This window comes from Strigops habroptila, chromosome 20 (genome assembly GCF_004027225.2).
Source record: "Strigops habroptila isolate Jane chromosome 20, bStrHab1.2.pri, whole genome shotgun sequence".
Classification (NCBI taxonomy): Eukaryota; Metazoa; Chordata; class Aves; order Psittaciformes; family Psittacidae; genus Strigops; species Strigops habroptila.
The window spans coordinates 546,010-571,366 of record NC_044296.2 but is presented as its reverse complement, the minus strand read 5'-3'; the positions used below and the strand labels follow the sequence as shown (position 1 = coordinate 571,366).

Below are 25,357 nucleotides of genomic sequence, written 5' to 3'. Positions count from 1 at the left end.
CGGGGCAGGAATGCTGTCCTCGCTGAGCGGCAAAGCCCGCTCGCCCGCCGGCTGCCTGGGTGTTTGGCTGCAGCAGGGCCCAGCCTGTGGAAGCTGCTGCTCGACAGAAACACTTGATTTCTCCATGTCAAATTACCCCCCCTGAACCTAGCATCTCGAGGACATATGTTCATTTCTTGAGAGCACATGTTCATTTTTTGAGAGCACCTAAATGACACAAGTCTATGGATGAGAACTGATCTACACCCTCTTAAAGACTGGTGTTCAATTACCGGGATCACACACTAAAACTCAGTGTGGATGTTCCTGTGCTCAGCATGTGCAACCACGAACTTCACACAACTCCCTCTACTGACCTTCCCCCTGCTGGCCCCGGTATATGACCTGCAGCAATGGATATGGCATCAAATAAAGCCAGAACTTAAGAGATTCTCTTTTCACTTTTGTGTTGTGACTTCTCCTTTTAGATTGGTTTTCCAAATTCCCATTTCCCACCCAACAATAGTTCTGGTTTCTAAAAATAGGCCTTGTCAACTGTTCCAAGATAGAGCTTTCGTTCACCCCGTGAATCGGAGTCTCCAATGAACCTCTGCCAAAGAGGCAGCTGTTTTAAAACTCACATCACTTTGCTTTGAGTTTGCTGCTTTGCTATTGCTTTATTACCTCGTGGTGGGATAACAAAACACGACTTCCCCCTTCAAAGTCTTGGCTAGGAAAGAATCATCAAGGAAATCAGCACAACCTTCTAACGACGGGAATTCGGCACAAAAAAGCTGAAGAGAACACACCATGTGCCAGCACTTTCTTAAACAGCAGTAACTTTATTGCCCACAGATAATGCAAACAGTTTCCACCCTTGCTGCAATTCAGCAAGTTTCCTACTTGACAAGGTTCACAGAAAACTATTTATTTTTAGAAGTACCCTCTTGTTCTTTGAGCATATTCTCATTTAAGGTGTTTATTATTGCTCAAATCTACAGTCTGGTTGTGATTGGCCACTCAGTCATGAGATATGCAGGATTAAAGATGATACAGGACTTTCAGGACTTCATTTTTAATTAGAAAATATACCTGCTTGGAGGATAGAAAACCATCCCAAATAACATTTGAATTTCTAAGTCCAGACTTGCTTTGGGCACGATACATCAGGATTAACTTTAAAGCAGAATGGAGTATCAATAGAAAATATACTGTACATTGATTTAGAGAACAATCATCTCAGCACAGATTAAGTGTTCACACTAAGGATGCTGGAGTTGTCTTCTTAAAAATAACCCCCCAAATAAATAGGAAAATGTCCCCGGTATTACAGCAAAAAAAAGCTTTGAAGGCAAAAAAAAGAGAAAACATCTCAATTAATCCAACACAATTACTCCAAACAGCATATTAGTGACTGTAGTTCTACTCTGTTAGGGCACCTCCCCCAGAATGGGGATCTCATTTCTCTCCAACGAGAGCAAATGTCCTTTCCTCTAGAACCAGGTCCTCACACATAACCACTTTTTGAAGGAAAAGGAGGAAAAAGGAGTAGCCAGGGGTGGAACTTGCCTCCGTAAAGCCTTTCCTAGCTGTCAGTACAAAAGCAAGGGACAGGAGACCTGGCTGGTGTCTTTCCCAAGCGCCCGCTCTCGCTTTACCTCTCAACAGAAGGCAGCTGGCTGCACAAGTGTTAAATTTCAGTTCAGTGCCATTTCCCCCCTCATATCCTGTCTAAAAAAGGAATTTGAATTTAAAGGCAACAGTAAACCACACATATGTAAAGAGAAAGCTTTGCTCTTTGAAAGTCAGTCCACCAAGAAAATCAGAGAGACAACTAATTCCTGGGACACGGGAATAAAGGGTAAAACTCTCGCATTCTGACTGGGGCACGACCATTTGGGTGCTCATGTGGGGAGTAACACTGTCGAGGATGGATTTAATGCACTAGAAGCCACATGAAAAACCAACTGAGAAATGATTTAGTGGGTATTCTCCACAGAGACATTTAGCAGCACAGAAACAGAGGGACCTTCCTTCCCTCATACACTATAAAATCCTGCTTTACACTAACATAACACTGCGTAATCTCAATTCCACTTGTTAGTGCCAAAGTGATGCATATCTCTTACAAATGGCCAAATTCACAAGCAAAACATTTAAACCAGAAATCGTTTAGTTCTACATTTATTGCAGATATTAAAAGATTAACAATGCTAACATGTTTACTTACACTAGGAAGAAATGTCAGTTATCCAGTAACATAAACATCTAGTTGCTACTAGCTTAGCACTACTGCCAACTCGCACCGAACAGAAACTAGCAAATTGCTCTACAAGATTAATGGCAAAAAAACCAACCAAAAGACAGTAGACACACCACTGAAGTTAGTTAAAATGTTCACTGAAGCTTGCAGTCTTCATGGAAGAGAGCCTGGAACTAAAATAACAGAAAAGAAGCTAGTAAACTTGAAACAAGGCAACGCATCTGCATAACAAATGTTTCACATGTACAAGTATTTCAAATTTGCTAATCAGCCTGCAAAAGCAGGTCAAAATAAAAGGGAATTCCTTTGGCAAAAGGAGTGTAAGGTCTTGGGAAAACAAGATAAAAGTGGCAAAAGGTAACCCACGTGAGAGCAACACTGGAATCTCAGCACCAGTACTCTCTGCTGATATCTTGGCCAAAATTCAAGTTTGGCACAAGAAAGACAGACCATACAACAGTCATCCAGGGCAGCAGATTCAGATTTTCCCAGTGTTCACCTTTATTCTCAAGACAGCATTATAGTAAATTGAACTGCACTCAGAAAGGACAGTACCATTTCCCAGCTTGGGTGAGGTGTTTCACAAATGCACCCCAACCTCTGCCCACCAAACGTGGGTTAACACCAGAGCAGTGCAGAATGCTGACCTGGCCCTAAGAAACCTGCTGCGAACCTCCACCTCGTGCCTTGCTGCAAACAGCAGAACGAGCATCAAGAATCCTTCCAAAATGGAAATGCGAAAGAAGAGCTGAACTGGAAGCTGGCAGGGAAATAAAACTGGGAATGGCAACACTGGCAGCCTCATCAGTGACATGGAAGGAAAAGCTGAAGCCTTTTGAGTGGGTCTGCGAGAGAAGTCAGAGGCCAATGCCACTGGTTCAAGTGCCATTCTAAACCAGACTGTGACTGACAGATCTCCTTTTTGAAAGGCTCAAGTTTTACAGTGTATTAGGCACAGGAAAGAAAGAGGGGCAGCAAAGAACACCCAAATAGGAACTTAACAGGTAAGCATACACTGCCAAGGACTGCAACTGAGACCTTTCAAGTAGCCTGTGTTCCAAAACGATTAAGGATTTTAAACATCTCCAAGTAAAACCTATGAGAAATGGCTGGGCTATCAAAAGTCCTTAATCATGTCTGACAACCAGATAAACTCATTTTTCATATCCTTCATGCTTCAACTTCTTGTAATATAAAGGGTGAAGACACATGTGATGTTCATGGAAAACCAGAACCACCAGTGTACTGTTCTGTACCAGCCAGCGTGGTTTTATTCAGTGATGATATGCTTCAAGGCAACAAAACGAGAGCTATCAGAAAATTACACTGCAACATAATTGTTTCTTATGGTTTCAAAGACCCATAAAGAAAAAAAACCCCAAAACTTGCATTCATAAACTAAACCTGGTTGTTACAAGGAAAAGCTTGTTGCTATCGAATGAAAATGAAGACATTCCCTTTCAACCAACAGGGGGTTTAATGGGGAAATAGTATAATTTTGTTCCTTAAACAGCAGGCACAGGCAAGCTGGCAACCGAAGAACAGAGTTTCTTGCATATATGTCAGTGAGGAATGGGAGATGCTGCCACGGGACCAGGGGGTGCTATTAGTGGTGGACCACAAGCTCTTTGCTCTGCAAGAAGCATGGTGTGGGATGGGAACATCAGCAAGACGAGCACTCACTGCTAGTAAGCAAAACATGCATCAGCTCAAGATCAACTCTCTTCAAGAGAACGTCAGCAAAGTAGGTTTTGGTACTATAACATTCAAGTGAAGAGTTTTGCCTAGTTTTAGAAAGCTAATGATGGGGAATGAGTACACTACAAGTGCATTATTAAATTCTCTCAGTAATCCAGTCACAGATCCCTTATTGATGTGCAAGTCAGATAAAGATGAACGATCAGACCTCGAACCTTTATTTGTGGTAACACTGTGAAATCTTTCCCATCTTCAGAGCGGCTTCACCAAGCAGTCAGGTAATGCTTTTTGCTGAAGCACAGTAGATTAAGCCAGTCTTCACTTTCAGGAAGTTGTGGAATAGTCCCTTAAAAGTACAAGTGGTTTTTTTTGGTCTTATTTCATGGGATTTTTCAATAAAAGAACTTCTGCAAAGCAAATACTTAAAAGAAACAAATGACTCTCTAAACTGATGGTCTTATGAAACTGATCATCCACTTCCAGATGACTTCTGAATATCTGACTTCCAAGTGTTTTCTTCAGTATCTTCTGCAGCCACATGAACTGCACCTGCTCATGACTTAAACTTCTCTGAGAAGGAAAGAAATTAGTCAAGAATTTGTTGGAGAAGAGCTGCAAATTCGTGTAAACCCAAAAAATACACTTAAAATATGCATTACTTGTTTGTTACAGTGAGAGACCTCAGCAGCCAAGGCTTTCAAGGAATAGTTTAGTGTTCTCAGACTCAGATGAACTCTGTTATTCATCCTACTTTTAAAGTCTAGATTCCTATATGAAGTAAGCACACAGGTAGAGACTCTTCTTAAAACTGGCATGTGGAGGAAAGGAAACTGCTTTATGCAGACTCCAGAAGCAGATCAGAAGATCAGACCATCAACAAAATGTAGTGTAATAAAATCTGAACTGCCTTGCAAGATCTGAACTTGAGAAGATTCTTGGTTTCAGAAAGGATCAGAGCCAAAGCAGGCTAAGTCATATTTTTCATGCTGCTTATTCTGGGTTTTTTTGGTAAGCCATCTCATCACAAAACAGGAACGCTTGGCCAAAGAGAGAGGTAAGCAGGCACTTCCGAGAACAAAATCAGTTGTTTCTTCCTCAGAAGATGACATCCAAGTCGTTAGCTTGCACAATTAAACACAAGACTAACTTGAATCTTGGAAAATGTTTTAATACATTAGTATTCAAGTCCGCTACTATAGAACAAAGTGTTCTTCATACGGGCATGCTCTGCCGAGGAGCTTTCACAAGCAGCCTTTGCATATCCGTGCACTTTCTAGCGAGCGAGTCTTTATGTCAAACCTAGAAAGTAAGATTGGGGGTAATTCAGCAGTTCAAAGCAGTTCAACGTAGCTCTGGATTCTCATGAAATGGTAAGAAGCCAGATATACTCATGGAAACAGTAATATTTTCTTGGTAAAGGAAGACTTAAAAAGCCCTGGTACGTTAATGTTTGCAGGAATTCAGAAAGCAGACGTGTCCATTGCACATACCTATTTACTGGCTCTTTTCTGCCTGTACATTTGTATCATTCTTTGACGGAAAACATCAAATGCATCTTCTTTATTTTCTTCCCCTGCAACACCCAAGCCCTCCCCTGCAGAGGTAGCACCCCTAGGGAGTAAAATGAATAGTTAGAACACTCTGTTTCTGTTACATTTGACAATGTGCAGAAGAGATCTAAACAATAGCTTCCAACATAGACACAATTCAAGTGGAAAGTCATTCTGCTTCACTTGGGGGGAGAGGGGGAGTGGAGGCTTCGTATCTGGCATACCAGATCAACCATAAAACAATCCCACCTCCCATTGCACATGCAAATACCCACCAGAAGAAAATGCTCCTAGGATATTAAGGGAGCAGTGAAGATATAGTCATCCAACAGATCAAATTCTTGCATGAACTTTAACCACTTTATTCATGGTATACAAGATCCTCTGTTGAAAAGATGGCAAAAATGGCCTTGTTTCTTACATTTCAAAAATGACAGAAGTCAGAGACTTGGAGGAAACACCACGTAACTGCATAACAGATGATAATTTTACCAAAGGATCATAATGCTGCTTAAAATGTCTAGCCCCCAAAGCAAGACACGCACCACAGACAAGTCCTGCCCTTCCGAAAAGGAAGCAAGTCTTTAACTCCTTTCTTCACCCAAACATGCCAACAGGAGCAGACGGGCCTCAGCAACATCAAACCAACTTTCTACCCTGGAAGTAGGTGACCCACAAGAATGCTGAGGTCCAAACAATTAAACCCCATCTCTTTCTCCAGGCTGTGTGCATAGAACAGAGACATTACAAAGCCAAGATGAATGAAACCTCTGCCACAGGAATGATCGATCCTCTGGGCTAGTTTTACCCTGCACAGCAGAGACTACGTAACAAAATCTTTAGATAATATTAAAGTATGAAAACCTTTTCAGATTGCCCCATGTGCTCCAATCGGGTTTGCTGGGCTCTCAGGGTAAAATCTGAGGACTTGAAGTAAAGAAAACTTATTCTTATCCAATTTCTGTCATATCAGATCCACGTCAGCCAAGTAGATAGTGCAATTCTGAGAGAATACTCAGACTCTAAAAAGCAAATTCAACTTTACAGCCCACAGCAGAAACCTGGGTGCTGTTTCTCTTGTCCCAAATGGTACAGAGTGTGACTTGGCAGCTGTATCATCACATTTTCTATTGTGGTTAAAAGTGACGTCACCTAAAAGACCTCCCAAAACGTGGCTATTTTTTCTCTTTTGCAGTACAGCCTCTTTGAAGCAGACTCTCCCATTACACAATGGCTGCTTCATGCTTCCAACCAGAAAGAACAGATGATTTGGGTTGGTTGGGTTTCTGTTTACACTACAGCTCCCTTCTAGATTACTTCCAGAATAAAAACACCTCGTTAAAGACATGAGATAATCACTCAGAGCACGGTCTGTCCCATAGCAACGCTCTCCTTTGAGTTGGGGGCTGGTTGGTTGGGGGGTTTTAAATATCTCTTGAACCTTAAACCTGGTCGGACTCACAGCTCAAGACAGGGAACAGCTCTCAAGACTACCTTGAAATTCCATTTGAAATCTCTGGAGCCATCATTTCCATGAGGAGTCACCATGCAGTTCATGGATGTCTCACAGTAACATACATCGAAATCTCCTCAAACCTGCAAATACAACTTGCTGCCACAGCCAAAGATAAGCTTTAAACTTTCTTAACAAAACAGGCCCTCAAGTTTCTTTGTGTAACAAATGATGTGCCTGAGTACACGGGGTTTAGATACCGGTGTTATACAATGATCAGGGCATGATCTATACTGCAACTGGAGTCTCTCTGATTATTAATCCATCCCCTCTTGCTCAGAGAATGAGATTAGGCAGCACATGCAGTTTCAAACAATTCATCAGTAGAAGAGCTGGTGGTTTTCAAAAGGGAGGAAAGAGGCTACAGGTTACTAAATGAAAGGCAAAACCAACCCTGCACTGTATCAAAGCAACTAACAAGAGAAAGCAAAGTGTTAGATTGCACTGGTTTCATCCTCACTGAGACCATCCCAGTGTATTGTCCAAAGAATGAGCTGGATGAGACAGTAAAGAGAGGTGCACACCAGGGAGATAATCAAAACCATGGAGTGCTCTCTACGTTCCAGAAAAGGTCAACACATTCTTATTAGAGGTACAGAAAGCAGTTCTGCACTGCTCTTTGCAGGTGGCTTTACAAGAGCGACACAGCCATGGACTCAAGCTGGAAAAACTGTATTTTCACCTATTAAAATAGCAGTTAAAGATGGCCAAAAACATTGAGAATGTAGGGAGCTGACAGCCCAGAAACAACTGAATCACTCAGGATTAACCATGCAGCCGAGCTCCTGCAGGAGCTACAGAAACAAAAAAGTTACTCAGATTTGGTTCCAACAAGTTTTGAGGTTAAGAGCCAAAGTGAGCGTGAGAGCTGCAGGGGAAGTAAACTGCTGCCACATTGTCCATCTGCTGCTGGAAGAGGAAACACAGAAAATCTAGCGATGGCCACTGGACCACAGGGAGCACTAAGGAAAAAAGAAAGAAACAATCTGAAGTATCCCACCAGCTAAAATGACCAGGAGGGTCCAAGGCACAAAGAGAACACAGAAACCCCTGGAGAAAGAAAACTGTTAAACCACAGACTGCATGTGTGGATGAGAAAGCTTGTTGTATGGGTTCAGAGAGAAACAAATCGTTTCCACCTCCTTATTCAGTCAGGGAGCTGAAGGAGGCATTGCCCGTTCCCCGTGCTGGCAGCAGTGGACACTGGATACAGCAACTTTAAAAGACAAAATGAAGATGCAAAACCAAAAGTATGTTTTAAAGGAAAAAGCACACTTACCTTCTGGCAGATGCACTTACCTCTTTCAGTGTGCAGTGGAATGAATTGCATAATTAGAGTGAAAATAAATGTGTTGCCTACACCTAGGAGTACATTCCTAAAGCCTATTTCTATGTTCTGTAGCTGGTGTGGCAGCAAGGAGATCCCCAGGATAATACCACGTGTTAAAAACCCCAAACCTAAATCCAGCAAACAACAAAACCCATCTCCTGAAGAACAGGGGCACCTCTGTATCTTTAGGGAGTGTCCACTCACTGCAGCATTCATGCTGCAGCCTTCAGGGATGTCAAGTCGGATGGCGAGAAAGAGCCACCCTCCAGACCAGGCCTTGCCCTGCCTGGCCAGAGACACGGGAAGTCTCCACATTCAGCTTTGCTGAGGCCAGAGGCCAACATGAGGAAGGAAACAAACCACTGAACTGGCCCACCTAGGTGCTTAGAGAAACCTGGTGACCAGGAGAATCCCAGCCTTTTCCAGAGGTGGCACATCTCTGCACTGTGTTCCCACTACATACACTTTTACAGGCTCTCGGATTCCTTTTCCTCGTGTACCAAGGCCATGTCCTTCCTGCCAGCCCATCTTCTGAAGCATCTGGAAACCCACATTCCTGTTTGTCAGCTTCTTGTGCGAAAATTCCAAATCTTTTGGTTTCTATGGAGAGAAAAAACAAAAAACAAAGGGTTTGTGGGTTTTTTTGTTATACAAGGAGACCATGGATTAAAAAATCCCTCAAATCCCCACCTGCTCCCCAAACTGTGCCCGAATTTCTGGGTATACAGGAATATCTTCTAAGCAACACTTCAGTGGCCACACAGAAAAAGTCTATCAAAGAGAAAACACCTGCCTTGCCAGTTGTTAGATTGAATGATCTAATGATTGAACCTCCATTACAAATACATAACATCTCCCCACTTGTGGGAAATTACAGCCCGGTTTCCAGACAGCAATGAACTGATTCCTTTCTTAACTTTTGTATTTTAATAGAAGACAAAGTTCATGCACATCTTTTCAATAGTGCTGTAATCATTAAATGTTTCCTTTTGACACAGGTAGTTACAAGACAACGGGAGCCATGGCTGCTCTCAGGTTTAGTCCTGCCTTTCAGGATCAGGCTCTTCAGGTTTGAAGTTGATTTTATGGCAATGACACATTTTCAGAGGCGGTCTCTTGTAAAGCCAGTTGGCCCTCAGAGTGCAATGACAAACCAGAAGAGTTCTTTACCTTCTTCTTCTTTGTAACTGGGCAACCACGAGGCCTATCATAAGCAATTCTGACAGGTTCGTGCACTGCAAGTCAAATCAAAGACAAAATTCAGCTGTAAAGAAAAACCACTTTCATACAGAACTCCCCAAGTACATCTCAAGCAGGACTCAACTCAGTGACCTGGCCTGAAATCAGAACCAACAAGAAAGATCAGAATACAACTAAGACAAAGAGAAATGGTAAGACCTTTTCTCCCCCTTCACCACAAATAAGGTAATTAGTACACGCATGTATTTCATTTTGGACATATTGTGCCAGCAATACACTGATGGATGATACGCTATAAAGGACTTTAGATCTTTCATTTCCCTGAGCTTCTGTAATACTCCTAGAAAATTCAGCCTGGATTTAAATGAGGTTATTGTATACAATTTTCATATCACAAATGACAACCTTCACCAACAAAAATCATTATGCAAAGACGAGACATTTGTTAAAGCAGCTGCAGAGCACATAGAATCAGTTTTAAGCTACTTCTCTCTCAAGTCTTGGACTCTCATGACCCACCCTCACTGTGGCCATGCTGACAGCATTTGACAGGGCAATCCACAGTTGGAACATGTTTAGTCAAACAGTCAAAGTCTGTTCAGTGCTCTCCTTAACTTTGTTAAACCTTCTGTACACTGACCAAATAAACCCCACCAAACTACTACAGGGAGGTTTTTAAGCAGCAGAGAGTGGATAACATTCACATCTACTTAGGGAATATTTAAGGAATGATGACGTGACCTTTACTATTGCACTACAATACAAGAACTTACACAGTTTATTCAGGTTCTCCTTTGTTGGCTAGAGAATTAATTCTTTTAGCTAATAGCAGTCAGCAACAAAGCACATAAAACCCAGGAATTCTTTACTGATACCTACAAAATATCCTTCAAGTAACACTCACCTTTTGGTTCTTCTATGAGGCAAATCCTTTTGGATGCAGGAATCATACCCACTTTCAGAGACTTGCTGCTGATTCGTTTGCGAGGAAATGGGGTTCCAGGAGCAGGAGCGGACGCCTGTGTCGACAGATTGGGTACAGCACCATCAGATGATGCGGCTAGCTGCACTTCACCTGGGGACATTTCCTCTCCTGGTTTGGAAATCATCTCTTCAGCTAGGTTTTCCACACTTCTACCTGCTGACATGTCATCCTCTTCTCCCTCCTCTGCTTGCTCCATATCGATTCCTTCCAAAGGCTGCGAGATATCCTCCTCAAACTCAGCTTCCTCCTCATTATCTTCTTCCTCTTCTTCTTCTTCATCCTCTTCCTCTTCCGAAATATCCAGATTTCTCTCTTCAGGTTTAGCACTCTCCCCAGCATCAGTTGCTTCTGACACAGCACTGAAGTTAATGGATGGACACAACTCATAGACTTTCATTCGATAAAATTTGAAGGCAGAACTGTTTCGATCCTGTAGAAACCTGAGCAAAAATTAAAGTGAAATAACATCAGGAAGAGATTGTCTTCAGCTACCATGAAGTGAGACAACAGAAAGAAAGCTCTTAGTAATTTTTTGTAGAACTGTAGGATTCCCCAACAACAGCAATCGTTCTCCTCAGTTCTCACAGCCTGGTTTATAGCAGCACATCTGGACCTGTGCTGTAAAGAATTCAGTACAATTAGCTTCATTATACAGCTGGAGACACTACGACAAGATGCCAGGTTGGGATGACCCAAAAGGCAAACAGCAGACCCCACAAGAGAATTTGGGTCTTCCAAATGTCGGTCATGTGGTTTATGTGGCAAGAGGGGTATTGATTCTGAGAGACAGAACTGACAACAGGGCTCCCTTTCTGCTGATGCAGTATGACTACAAGAGAAAACCTCTGCTAATTTACAGCAGAGCACTTGGGCTACTGTAATCAGAGCCTTGCTTCAAAAATGAACAAGACTGAAACTACTTTGGCAGCAACTGATTCAAGATGCAAGCTGATTGCTTAGGATATCAAAACTAAAATACATCTATCAGTGTGTGCACACATTTGGGAGAAGCGTTTTCCTTTTGTCGGTGTTTCAGATACTCACCATTACTGGAGGTGCTGAACAGGACAACAGGGAGCATTGCTCAGAAATCCTCTGTTCCCAAACACATTGAATAAAAGTATACATTCAACACACCAGAAAAGGAAATATCTCCTTAATAACTGCCTCAATGCATTTTGATTTTCCTTATGAGCCCATTCCCACAGCTGAACACGTGGCTCACTCACCAAAGGTCTGGGTTGTCCGTGCTGTTGTCGATGCTGAACTGCTCAATCTCTGGTCCTACCTGAGCAACAAACTTGGCGAGTTTCTCAGCAGTTTCCATTGTTTTAGCATCCACTGCAAGAAACAGAAAGCTGGTTATCTACAGCTTCATCCAAAACCTGCACTACTGGAAGCTCACTACAGTTGAGAACTACTTTAGCAAAATAAGTGATTTTGGCATTTCCAGAACATTCAATGCAATTTTTTTTCTCATACAACTTACAGGTGAAAATCTAATCTTGCAGCTTCACATACCATCAGGAAACTGAGAGGGCAATGGTGGGAGGAGGTCAGGTGGTGCTGAGAAACCCTCAGAATCTGCCCTTTCTTCTGCTGGCAGAGACACCTCCGAACCGGCGGCACACTGTGAGGGTGAGGTGGCATCCAGGGCAGGGCTCTTCTCACACAGGCTGGGTTCGGAGGCAGAAGGCTTTGCCTGGACTGACCCTTGAAGATGCTTGTCCTGGTGCTTCAGCACTGTGCCAGCTGAAAGCACAGTCTGTGTCCCTGTGGATGCTCTCCTCCCTTTCCTTCCTCGAGCCCCGCGGTGTGTGCTGATCCCAAGCCTTTTTCTTTTAAACAGCCTTCTCTTAATACTTGCCACCTTCCTGGCGTAGAGCATGGCCCGCACGGCTTCTGCTGCAGAGCCCTCCAGTGTCCTGCCCTCCACACCCACCTCCGTGCCAGGTGACGTCCGCCTTTGCATCTCTGATAACCTGAGCCTGTAATACTTGTATTCCAGACTATCTTCATCAGACAAGAACCTAAAGAAAATCACATCGACAGAATGAAAGCCTGAGCTGAAAGCACAACTGATCTCGAATTCACAGAGCAGAAAGTCTGCAGCAATTGACCCTTTTTTCCAGGGGTGCACACAAGTTGCTAGACTAACATTAGCCTCAGAGTAACACCCAACTCCACTTGTAGAGCAGTGAGTAAAGCATGCCAAGCGAGTAAATGATGGAGGGGTTTGAGATAAATCATTCGGCTAGAAATTAAGCAGCTATGCTGCAATTCACACATTAAGAGATACTGTCAGATTAAAAGATCATTACACTTGGATGTGTCTCAGCTTTCCTTTTCCAACGTTATTTAGAACATGAGATCCATAAGTCTGTCACCTCACTGTGTGTTTATACCAACTACACTTGCTTCCTATTCTCATCTCGTGCATGCAAATTGCTTTTAACGCCCTGCATTTGGATTGAGGTGCAGCCGTTACTGACAGATCAAAAGCATCATGAGCTACAAGACAAGGCAGAAGCAACAGGACATTTTCCATGGGTATCAGGAGTTGTAATGAGCTCAAAAAGTCTGATTAAATATACAATAGGCTTTGATCTTACACCCATCCAACAAATACTGGATTTAATTAAATCTATTCCACAGATCTTTGCCAGCAAGCAGCATTACAACATGCTGTCCAAACACACCTACCAATACTCAGGGCAGTTCTTTTGAGCAGTCCTCTCTTTGGCAGACAAGGTTCCTGACACGATGCTGGTCACCAGCTCTTCAATCGTCTCTACAACCTTCCGATCGGCTCGCTGGGGGACTGTGGGGAGAGAGAAAAGCAGTCACTGCATTCTGCTCAGCCACGGAGTATCACTGCGTCATCCTTGTTATTCTCTGACACACTGACATTTGCAATTTCTCAACATTAATATGTAAAAAGGCTGCACTTAATATATAAGGGAAGGAAACCTCAAACCTTCTGTTTTCTCAAATCAACTTAGATTCTAGAGCAGTTTATTCCGAGCAGTGCTGTGGTTTAAGAAACTCACCCTTGGCCATCCTGGGCACATGAAGCCATCTTTTGAAAGGCAATCACTGCTTGCACCAAAGGGGTTTTGTGCAAAATAAGTGTATTTGAACACTATTGCGAAGGAGGGAGCTCCAAACCGTTCAGTGTCAGTGCTGTAAGACCTCCCTGAGAAAGCAGCTGAGGTTCAATTAGGAAAAACCAGATGAGTGTAGTAATGAGTAAGAATGCTTTCGAGAGGATGAACTAGCTGGTCTAATAGAGTAGAAGAGATCTATTCCTATAGACGGTAGTATAGAAACAACTTCCAAGACATGTGCATCTGCTGAAAGCACTGACGGTAACACCTCCAGCTTTGCTTAGGTGCAAATACTCCCTCTCACGCAAGCAGCTGCAGGCCTGGCCTCCTGCAGGGCTGGCACTGGGGGGCAGCTGAAGAGTCCCAGGGCATGAGGTGGAAATGCTACGTTTCAATATAAGCACGTGCAGGAGAGGGGAGGAAGGAGACACACTTTCATCCCTAAAGTGCAAAGCAGGTGGTATTGACTACCTGCCTCAGCACTGCCAAAGATTCACATGGAATTCCGAGAATTAGCAAATCCTGACCTAATGAAACCATTAAAATGACAATAAAATGCTACTGACAAATAAAGACATTATATCCTGCCAAGTATCTTACAACAGTTTACCCCCTGTTACCTTTTGGGTCAGGAGAGGGTTTTTTAAGCGGTTCTGTGGACTCCTGCTCAGTTTTTTTCATCTGAATGGGATATCCACTCTTTTCCAACCAAGCCTTCAAGTTTTCAATGTACTCCCTTCCAAACAACGTTGAATCATCAAAGTTTGGGAACAACGTTGGTGCTGGAGCCATTTCCTGGAGCCCTACAGCCTCAAGTATTTTCTCTTGCCTGAAAACAGATGCTAAGGCGAAGGTCTGCCCCAGAAGTGCTAAAGACTTACGACAGAGAGAAACAGTGGTCTCAAAAGCACTTGCCATTTCTCTGGGATTCCCAAACCCACTCGTCTTGATGCTCAGCTCATAGGCATTGCAGGCCATCAGCAGGGGAGTGACACCTTTCAGGAGGCGGTCCTGGAGCCTCATTATGTATTTATCAAAAGGCTTGATTATCTCAAAGAAGCAGTTCTTTGTTTTCACAGCACCTTTGTCCAACAGCATGTTTAAAAACTCATTGTCCACTTTGGGAGTTTTGAGAGCAGCATGTTGTAAACTCTTGATGGTAAAGAAACAGTAATCTCTGTGTTCTGGCTTCAAGGAGCACTTAAAGGAGGCAAGCATTTTTGCACACGTTTCTGTCTCCAGCTCAAAGAGAGCTCCGAAGAGCCGGGAAAACTCGGCATCAGTTTTTATGGCATGAAACCCAGCCCACTTGATAATTTCTATTCCAAATGTTGAAAAAATGTCCGATTTGTCCACCAGGTCAAAATTGAGGTTTCGGAAAACATGTGCAGGCTTTGGGAGCCTGAGAATAGGTCTCTGGGTTGTTATAGTTGGCCTCTGATTAGGTTGTGGAGGCAACTTTTGATTGGGGTGCTGGACAGGCCCAGGCCTCTGGCTGGGTTGCTCAGCACCTTCTGGCAGTTGCTCAGGTTGCTCAGGTGGCATCTGATCAAGGCCTGGCTGCAGCTTTTTAGTGTTCCACTTCTTGAGGGGAGCTTTGAGCTCTCCTTTGAACACCTTAGTTTTAACGCCACCCCTTGCAATCCGCTTTCCTCGCAGAGCTCTTCCCCTGCCACTGCTGCCCCTGCGAATCGGGGGTCGGAACTCACCATCAGACTGAATTCCAAAGTCCACATCATATTCCTGATTTTCCATGTTGCCATATTCATCTTCCATGAGTCCTGGTGATCTAAAATCACCTAAAATATCCGAAGAACTAAAATCAGTTTCATGTGGTCCAGTGGATTCCCAAGAGTCAGGAGGGCCGTAGTCCTGGTCATGAGAAGCTAAGCCCACATATTCCCGGTCATGGGAAGCTGGGTGCCCATATTCCCGGTCATGGGAAGCCGGGCGCCTGTACTCCCGATCACGAGATGCTGGGCGCCCAAACTCCCGCTTGTGTGCGGCTGGACGCCGGTATTCCCGATTGTGTGAAGCCGGGTGGCCAAATTCCCGGTCGCGGGATGCTGGGTGGCCAAATTCCCGGTCACGGGATGCCGGGCGGCCGAACTGTTCATGGTAATAGTTGTCTTTCCTTATGAGAGGATTGGCAGTCCTATAGGAAGGTCCTGGATAGTCATCCCTGGGGTCTTCACTCCAGTCGTCGTGCGGATGGTGCTGAGCGTTGTCGTGAGCGTATCTGCCATCATCACGAAAGCTGTTGTCGTACCTTGGTCTCGGGACTGGCCTCGAACGAGCTGGAAGGATAAAAGCACAGAGACACCAATGCCCTGCAGGTAGTGCCAAAAAGTAACTGATAAAAACATTCAGACACTTGGAAGAGTCAACGGATCAAAACTCCTGAAGAGCAGCAACATATCGACCATCAGGATATTCCCATTTGCTTCCTTATGTCCATGGAATAATTGAAATAAGCAAAAAGCCACAAATTAAACACCACCTAAACACACACGTCAAAAGAGTTATTAACACTTTTATGCTCCCAGCTCTGCTTTACAGTTTGGTTATGTGGTTTAGTTACATGGTTTATACCCCATCTTCCACTTACTCATAACTTCCTCAGCTTCGGAAGATGCTCACGTTGTGCTCATAAGGCTTCTTACTCTGATTTTACAGATGTAAAACTACCAAAGCCTGCACTTTCTGTTTCCACACTCAACGCTGGAACTTCACCAGATCAGAGCTACAAACCCATGGACAATTATCCAAGATAACATTAAAGTCAGACACACCAGAATTTCCTGCAAACTATCCAAGCTTCCCTATTCCCAGGAGTTAAATTCAGAAAGAATACTTGGACAAATTCAGTATTTAAAATCAATTATTTCTTCAGAGCTTATACAACTTTAAGAGATTAACTCTTCATTTCCTATGAATGTAAAAAGTTATTTTTTCTAGACATTTTAGGCGTCTAATTTAGAAAAGAAAAGAATCCGCAGAGGATGTTTTGTGCATGTTCAGGAGATTAATGTCCTGCTTTTAGCTTTTGCTCCAAAACTAACATGAAATAAAAGATCCAAAGGCTTCCAATGCACTCCGACATTTATTTAACTTGTCAGACATCAACAGAATTCCATCCCGCAGCGATGTCTCTGGAGACCTCCTGAAATTGGACCCACTCTCCGATGTAGCCTGAACAGAATTCCTTTGTTTGAAATTCGGTTTTATTGCCTGGAATTTGCATTCCACATCGAAATAGTGTCAGCCATAGCAAGCCATTAGCCTCTTAAATGAAAATGGATGTGGAAAACCACCAGCACAAGTCCACATTTTAGGCAAATGTACGTAAATGGAAGGCAAGAAACGTAACCCAGTGGGATCCACGGCCCGTCACGCCCGCGTTTCGTTACCTTTAAAATGATGGATTGTATCTTCTATGGCATCACCCCGGTCCATGCGATACCTTTTAACTTTGTCCTGCACTACAGCATCAAACGTCTCCCGTGTGATCCGCCGAGAGGCCATTTTTATCCTGTAGCAAAACAGCACAATGCCGCCCCTGGCCGGGGCACGGCCGCTGGGGAAGGTCCTGCCGCTGCCGCTGCCCCCCCGCTACCCCGGACCCCCCCTCCCTGTGCTCGTCCCAGGAGGATTCCCGTCAGCGCGGCGCGGGGGAGCGGGCAGCTCCCTGCCCCCGGTCCCCGCGCGGGGGGTGGGGGGGGGGCGCAGCCTGAGGTAAACCGCAGCGTGAGGAGGAGCCGCTGCGGTTGGCGCCTTCCCGCCCCTCACCGGGCGACCCTGGCAGCCTCCCGCCCGCCACCCCACGCTGCCGCAGGCGCGGGCACCGGCAGCAGAAGGGGCACGGTCGCGGCCCGCCCCGCCCCGCGCTGCCCCGCCCCGCGCCCCGCCCCGCCGGGAGCCGGCCCTGCCCTCACCGAGGCGGCGCCCCCCGCGCCGGGCCCGCCGCCGCCTCACGGGAACCTCCCAGCACCCCCCGCGGGACACCGCTCGCACGCCCCTTCCCGCCGCCGCGCCTGCGCAGTGCGCGGCCGCCGCCTCATCCTCCCCGTCAAGGCGGGCGGTTCCGCGGCAGCGCTGCCTCCGAGCGAGTCGATACTACCGGTGAGGGCGCGGCGCGGGCCGGGCGGCGCGGTGAGGGGCGGGCGAGCGGGCGGGCAGCGCCCGCAGCCTCCCGCTCCGCCGGTGGGGCCCCGCTGCCCTGCCGCTTCAGTGGGCTCCCGCATACTGCGCATGCGCAGGCGGCTGCCGCCCGCCGGTGTGCGGCGCGGTGGGGAGGGTGCATGCGCACTGGCGCAGCGCGGGATCTTTCTCGCACGGCGGTTTTGTCCCGGGCCAGGGAGGGGCGTGACGTTTGGCACCGGCGCATGCGCGCTGGGCGCAGCCGCCGCCTGCGTACGGTGGCCGGGTGGGGCTGGTGCTGTCAGCGCGGCGGGAGGAGCCCGTGAGGGAGCGGCGCTGCGGGCGGCGGGGCACCGAGGTGGGTCAGGAGGAGAACCGAGGGCTGGGGCGCTGCGCTGGTGCCTGCGCCCTCTTCCTGTGCCTCCTCCGGGGCACGCCTCGCTAAAACACGGAGAGACGGGATCCACCCGGCCGGGCCTGCTGAGGGGATGGGGGGATGGAGCGGGCCCTGCCGTGGGAGCGGGGACAGAAGGGCCGAGGGGCGCTGGGCTGTGGGAGCGCTCGAGGGTGAAGCTCTCGGGGCTGTGCGTGCCCAGGCGGGCTGCCCGCTGTGCCCCTGCGGCAGGAGAGGTGCGGGAGCCGTGTCACGGGAACACCCACCTGCGGCAGGGCAGCGGCAGCTTCCCCGTCCAAATCCAGGGCCTCTGAGATTCCTTCTTATCTCTTTGCCGTATGTTTCTGCCCATTAAGACAAACCCCAGTCATCCCGTTGCCCATAGATTTTTGGTTCTGAGTTCTGTGCTTTTGTTTTGAAAAAGAGCAAGTCGCTTCCTTTGTTTCTGATTAACATTTGGAGGTTTTGTACCAAAACTAGTTGTGGACTATCTTACTGGCAGGACAAGGAGGTGGTTCATCCTGTTCGAGTAAAATGGGGTCAAAACAGATCACACAGGAAACGTTTGATGATGCAGTGCAAGAAAACATGACAGAGTTTGAGATGGACCCAGAAGAGGCTGTGAGGGAAGCTGTGCAGCAGTTTGAGTCCCAAGGTATCGTAAATTCACCTGCTGTTGCAGTTCTGATTATTACAGACTGAGGTTTTACATATCTTAAACTTTAAGAGAACCTGCATGCAAAGATCCATCGATCCATCCGCCGGTATTGAAAAGAGCCTTTGTGAAGTGGAACACTGACACAATTAATACTAACCTTGTTTCATGGAGTAATTATGACCGAAAAACTGCTCTGAGTGAAACTGCAGTTTGGTCAATGGGTGGGTTTTTTCTTCTTTCCCAGTTAACATTTAGCCATTAGAGTTGACGCTTTGTTCCAGGATGTATTTGACCCTTATAGTTAGACAGAACGTTAGCATCATTTCAGCATCTTTGTGCGTTGATCCACACTTTACTATCAGGTCATCTTTGTTCAACTGTGGTTACCTTGACAAATTTTACCCAAGTTGCTGTCACTAACAGGAATCTGGGTTTTGTTTTTCCTTGCAGGTGTTGATCTAAGCAATATTGTGAAAGCTGTGCGGCCGCCCGCCTCCGAAAATGGGCAGAAGCAAAAGCATGAGATTTTGCTGGTAGGAGCACAAATTCATGTTGTCTAAGGATCAGGGTTAAATGAGTTTAAGTAATAGGTTAAGAATAATGAGACATACCTTGTGCTTCAGCCTCTGTCTCATTTCTCTTTGAGCTCTTCAACAAGCAGCTTATCCCATCTATTGTGCAGGCTAGGAATAATACAAAAAGTTCATAGAATCATGGAATGGTTTGGGTTGGAAGGGACCCTTACCAGCAAGAATAGAAAAATAGTGGTGCACACCGTTGATAGTTCACCCACTACTGGTCAGACTGGTCCACTGTGATGGCAGAAGTAGAGAGATGCTGGTGTTCCTGCAAGGGTTCTGTGCGTGAGGACAACATGCTGCTGTTTCAGACAGCCGTTTCTTAGTCGTGTCAAAGTAATGTTAAATGTAAAGGTAGACTCTGATTATAAATAAACAAATGTGCCTGACTCGAAAGAACTGCTCTCACTCCTTCCCAGTCCAGGTCCAAAATTAACTCTTGTTCTCTTCTTTAGACTTTAGATGCCCTCGGGAAAGCTGTGGCTGACTCTGACCTTGCTGAGGTGGCCGAGCAGCTCGTGGTCTTCACTGCCCAGTGCAAAGAGCAGCTGGCGTTCCGCTGCCTGGCTGGGCAGAATGGTGCCTATCCTGTGGTGTTCTCTGCCTGCCAGGTGGCTTCAGGAGACAGAAACCTAATGTTGAAAGCCTTTTATACTCTGTCTGCCCTCTTGGATGGGCAGCCAGACCTGCTTGACTCCGCTGGCCAGGATCTGCTGCTCCAAACTCTGCAGGAATACAGGGAGGATGCGGACATGGTGCTGGCTGGGATCCGATGTGTTCGCCACGCCTGTCTGAAGCACGAGCAGAACCGTCAGGACTTTGTGAAAGGTGGGATTCTGCCTCTCCTGACGGGAGCCATAATCCAGCACAGACACAGCGCCGACGTCGTCCGCGCGGCCGCCTCGGCCCTCAGGATCATGACGTTTGATGACGACATCCGCGTGCCCTTTGGCCATGCTCATGATCATGCTAAAATGATTGTGTTGGAAAACGATGGGTTAAGAGTCCTCATTGAAGCTGCAAAAGGTAAAATTCACCTCATGTTGATCCTCGTTTTGAATCCTCTGGGTTTTCTTATCTCAAAGCAGTGCTTTGGTGGAACTTGGAGCTCCCCAGAGATGATTCAGAAATTTGCCACTCAAATGATGTTTAATTCTTTTGATGAAATGTGCCCTGAGAGAGAAAAATAATGCGAGTGTTCCAGAGGCACTAAGGTGGCAGTTAGTGGAGCTATTTGTCAGTCTTATCTACGAGGTATTTTACAGCCCAGTGTGGGTTTACAGGCACATTGTCCCTGCTGAGGTGCTGCATTCTGGCCAAGAAAAGATACTCATAGTCTAGATGCAGAGTGACCAGGATGTCATCTGTGCTGGTTCAATATATAAGGTGAAATACACTTTTTCAGGCTTCTTTTTTTTTTAACTGTAATAAGTAAAGTGAAACACCTTGATCCTGCAGCACCCCATCTCCCTCACAGTTACTCCGTTCATGGTCTCTCCCCTACAGCCTTCACAGATAACTCCAGTGTTCTCAGTGAGCTGTGTGCCACCCTCTCTCGCCTCTCTGTCAGGAATGAATTCTGTCAAGAAATTGTAGATCTTGGAGGCTTAAATTTTATGGTGTCTCTCCTGGCTGACTGCATTGACCATCCGGTGAGTGAGAGAAAGTGTACTTGGGAGTGGAGGTAATGCAGCATGGCATGCTTTTCAGTTTGGAGTCTTGGCTACACTACACATTCTTTTAGGTGTGGTGAGGGTTGAAACCCAGCCATTGATCCCAATTTACAGCCTTACAGGATCGTGGAATGATTTGGGTTGGAAGGGACCTTAGAGATCATCCAGTTCTATTATTACTCTGACTAGCAAGAAAGCCTGACTGAGAGTAGTGTTGCTGTTTGTAGCTGAGAATTACAACTGTGTGAATCCAGTTGCTGGGGATGCTCTGGTTGGCTTTCAGAAGGCTCCAGAACTCTCTCTGCAGCTTTCTAACCCGTTTGTATGGCTGGACACAGGACGTGGTGAAGCAGGTGCTCAGCGCCATCCGGGCAGTCGCAGGGAACGACGACGTGAAAGATGCCATCGTGAGCGCTGGGGCGACAGACCTCATTGTCCTCGCCATAAGCCATCACCTCGCCAACCCGCAGGTACACAGAGATGTGGTTGATGAAGTCCCACCAGGGCTGGGATTAGAGGTGGGGTTTGGGCTGTGTAATGGAACAGGGTAACTTGGCCTGTGGAGGGGAGCAAGCCACAGCGTTGCTCTGACTTGTGATAAACAGCTTGTACTGAGGGCACGTGCTTTCTGTGTGCAGTTGTTAAATGACTGTAACTAATCAATGTGTGAAAACTTTAACATCCAGTTGTTGTCGAGTGGGTAAGGGCATGCTTTGGCAGATATTTGGGTAAATGTAAAGGTATGTCCACTTCACTTCATGAGGGGTTTTTTCTTGTTCCTGAATCAGATGGTTACTGGATACGGTTTTTTATGCCAAGTGTCAAACTTGGTTTACGTGCCAGAGGAGCAGCATGTTTCAGTGGAAAAAACACATTTCAGAAGAACTGCCAGACAAGGAAACAAGCTCCAAACACTTTCTTTTCCTTAAAGCACCATTTCCAGGCAGTGTCTCTTCCCTCTGTGTTGCAGATCTGTGAGCAGGGTTGTGCAGCCTTGTGCATGTTGGCTCTGCGCAAGCCCGAGAACTGTTCCGTCATCATGGAGGGCGGCGGGGCGCTGGCGGCCCTTCAGGCCATGAAAGCACATCCCCGAGAGGTGGCTGTACAGGTACGTGCCTCAGAGCACTTGGGCTTTTGTTCAGGATTGGTGCTGGCTCTGTTCACAGCTTCCTTGGGGTTTTGTCCTTTACTTGACAAATGCCAAAAGGTTCCGAGTGTGATGGGAAGCAGCATCTAACTGCTGGGCTCCCTACATCTGTCACCCTGCTGTGATCAGAGCAAAATGGAGTTTGGGTTTCAAATCCACCTGAGTTCAGGTTCAAGCAACTGTGGAATGCCAGTTCCACAGTTCTCTTGCAGGTATCACTCTTCCTCCTCAAAGGAGGAGGATGAGGATAGGTACTTTAAAGGCCACGTTGGATGGGGCTTTGAGCAACCTGACCTAGTGGAAGGTGTCCCTGCCTGTGGCAGGGAGTTGGAACTGGGTGAGCTTTAAGGTCCTTTCCAACTCAAAGCATTCCATGATTCTATTCTGTGAAGTTAGGCTCTGGCTTTATGTGTACCTGCACCCAGGTGTATATATATATATTTCCTTACAAAAGGTAAGGATGGTATTTCCTTACAAAAACTATTGCTAATATCAGTCTTTTCCCTCTCTCCTCAGAAACAGGCTTGCATGCTGATCCGCAACCTGGTCGCCCGGAGCCGGGACTTTTCTCAGCCCATCTTAGAGATGGGAGCTGAGAACCTCATAACAGAAGCTCGTGCAACACACAGGGACTGCGATGACGTGGCCAAAGCGGCGCTGAGGGATCTGGGCTGCAAAGTGGAGCTCCGTGAGCTGTGGACTGGTCAGAAGGGAGGCCTGGCTCAGTGAAGCCTCGCTGCGCTGAGCAGAGGAGCTTCAAGACATCTACGTACATGAAGCCTATGGGGGGGAAACAAAGTGGCATGGATTAATGTGCAGTTACACAGAACTGGAATATCTGAAGCAAATGCCTGGCTTGTGAGGCTGCAGTGATCTTTTTATTGGGAGCTACAGCTGAAATGGCTTCACGCATTCACAGGCTGCAAAGCAACTCTGTGTAGTGACCATTCCGTGAATCACCTCATGCCTGAAGATGACCTGCTCCCCCTTATGTATGTTCGTTGTGGCCAGAATGGGGCTGTTCCCATGTGCTCTGATCTGTACAGTGAGAGCAAAAGCAGCTCTTCTCCAATAGGAGTTTGGTGTGTACTGTGGTAGCCGGTGCTGGTTTTCCCTCTGCTCTCTGCCAGTTGAAGCTGGCAGCCTGATCTGGGATAACGACATGGATGAGGAGGACTCCCATCATTTGTGAATGTGTTCTGTCCTGTTCCACTGTTGTACTATTATTTTACTGCTGACCATACTCTGCATTGCTGCTTTGGTTTGGATTTTTCAGCCAACGTAACGTTTCAAACAAAAGCAAAGGATTTTGGATAGTGTGGCCCAAAGCGACCTACTTTGTGATGGTACCATTTGCAACCAGGAGGAAAGTTCGTGGTTTCTGTCAGTGAGATGAGCACATTGGGGATGGTGGTGAGGTTTCAAAACAGGGACAACGTGGTACCAGGCAGAAGGAAGCCAGTGCTGGGGAACCCGGGCTTTGGTTCTCTCTTAGCAGGTCAGCACGTCCCTGAATTCAGGAGTGTTGAAATAATAGTGAAGAGCCTACTTCTGTTGCAGGCTTGGGGGCAAAAAAGGGGCTGAAACATCCAGAGAGGCTCTGAAAGCTCAGCTAAAGGCATGTGTGCCCCTATTTCTGGCTATGGGGTTACCAGTCCTGCTCTGGTGCTGAACCTTCCTCCTGCGCTGCTCCTGCTGTACCTGAGCAGATGTTTTCTAATGTGAGATTCTCTGTAGAAATGTTGACCATATAAAACATAAAAACGTACAAGAGTGGTTGGTTTTTCATTGGAGGTTTTTTGAGGTAGGAAAAGAAAGGTGCTGAGTTTGGAAGTCAAGCCTCCTGCAGCCCTATCTGCCAGCAGATAGCAAAGGTCGTGGCATTCTTCAAAGACTTCGAGCTCCCCCCGTGTTTGTTTGGGGGGAGGCTGCCGGGGGCTCCTCTCTCCAGCTACGTGAAAGCCTGGGGGGGGGGTCTGTGCCACGCCCTGCCCTCACCTCCCGGCCGAGGTCCTCCAGCAAAGGAGCCCTGCTCCATTGGAGCAGAGCACGCAGGAGAAGCTGGTGAAGAGACTCGGAGGTGCCCTGCAGGGTGGTGGGGGAGAGCGCCTGGTCGGTTGCTGCGGTGCAGCCGAGCTCTTGGACTTTGCCTCGGGTGAGTGGGAGCACCACGGCTTCCTGCAGAGAGCCTAACGCGGAGTTCCCCGGGGTAGCAGGAAAGCTTGGACTGTCCCCCCCCTTAAACACGCGTTGGTGTAACGCGGAGCCGCGCCTACCTGCACCCGCTGGGCTTGAACCCCTGACGGAGCGCGGGGAGGGCGGCTGCGGGGCGAGGGGACCCAGCCGCAACCCCGGGGCCGGGCCTGGCGGGCGGCGGTGCGGGACGGGCACGGGGACGGTGACGGCTCCTCCGCGGGACCCCGCGCCCCGCCGCCGGGCGCGCCCTGCCTCCCGCCACGCCCCGCCGTGCCGCGCAGCCCGCCCTTCCCCGACACCGGTTGGCTGCCGCCGCTGCCTGTCTGCGGCTGCGTAGCCACTGCCCGCGCACGGCGCTGCCCGTCCCGCCCTCTTCGGGCGGGCACCGCCTCCCGCGGGCGCAGCGGAGGAGGGGGAGGCCTGGCCGCGGTGGCGGCGGCGCGCAGACGGCGGCTGAGGCGGCGGGGAGCGGAGCCGAGCCGGTGAGTGCGGGTCGGGCCGGCCCCGGGCCCCTCCGCCCCGCGGCGGCCGCTGACGCGGCCCTGGGCGCCCACCGCCGGGCCCTGGCGCCTGAGGGCTGGGCAGTCCCGGGCTGTGTCGCGGTGTGCGGGGCCGGGTGACATTGCCGCGGCCTCCCGCGGACTCACCGCTGCTTCGCCCCCCGCCTCCTTCCGCGCTATCCCCGGCCAGGGCCGGCGGGGCTCGGGCTGCTCCGGGCAGGTTTCTCCGCCTCCCCAGCCTGGCCGGGTGTCGGGGGGAGCCGCGCCGGGAGCCGGCCCACGCTGCGAGAGAGCGGCGCCGGCCTTTGCCGCGCTCCACGCCGAGCTGTGGCACCGCGCCGGAGGCCCGGGTCGCGCTGCCTGGCTGCTTGCAGCCTCCCGCCGCGCTGCCTGCTCTCGGGGCCGGCCTCCCGCTGGCCACCCTCCCTGCCCACCTGCCTGCGCCG

The 25,357-nt window shown here is 47.8% G+C and overlaps 2 protein-coding genes across 8 annotated transcripts; one reads left to right on the top strand and one right to left on the bottom strand.

The window, feature by feature from the left end:
* Positions 1–801: 801 nt before the first annotated feature.
* Positions 802–17,878, bottom strand: SUGP2 (SURP and G-patch domain containing 2). 6 transcript variants are annotated; one of them, XR_003994729.1, is made up of 11 exons: positions 17,036–17,519; positions 14,246–15,922; positions 13,222–13,339; positions 12,040–12,548; positions 11,748–11,859; positions 10,672–10,958; positions 10,438–10,552; positions 9,504–9,568; positions 8,797–8,933; positions 5,431–5,551; positions 802–5,239 (listed from the first exon to the last, which is right to left on the bottom strand). XR_003994729.1 is itself a non-coding variant. In XM_030509273.1 (10 exons), the coding sequence occupies exons 1-9, from the start codon at positions 17,148–17,150 to the stop codon at positions 5,431–5,433; spliced, it is 3,375 nt and encodes a 1,124-aa protein (XP_030365133.1). In that variant the 5' UTR covers positions 17,151–17,878; the 3' UTR covers positions 802–2,415. The 6 variants fall into 6 exon arrangements, 4 of the variants coding, with proteins under 4 accessions (XP_030365133.1, XP_030365132.1, XP_030365131.1 ...); XR_003994730.1 differs by having other exon boundaries at positions 802–2,415; XM_030509273.1 differs by having other exon boundaries at positions 802–2,415; positions 10,438–10,958; positions 17,036–17,878.
* Positions 17,652–23,983, top strand: ARMC6 (armadillo repeat containing 6). 2 transcript variants are annotated; one of them, XM_030509276.1, is made up of 8 exons: positions 17,652–17,747; positions 18,662–18,814; positions 19,268–19,350; positions 19,851–20,421; positions 20,902–21,047; positions 21,407–21,538; positions 22,039–22,176; positions 22,732–23,983. In XM_030509276.1, the coding sequence occupies exons 2-8, from the start codon at positions 18,694–18,696 to the stop codon at positions 22,942–22,944; spliced, it is 1,404 nt and encodes a 467-aa protein (XP_030365136.1). In that variant the 5' UTR covers positions 17,652–17,747; positions 18,662–18,693; the 3' UTR covers positions 22,945–23,983. The 2 variants fall into 2 exon arrangements, with proteins under 2 accessions (XP_030365136.1, XP_030365135.1); XM_030509275.1 differs by lacking the exon at positions 17,652–17,747 and adding an exon at positions 18,009–18,123.
* Positions 23,984–25,357: the final 1,374 nt, after the last annotated feature.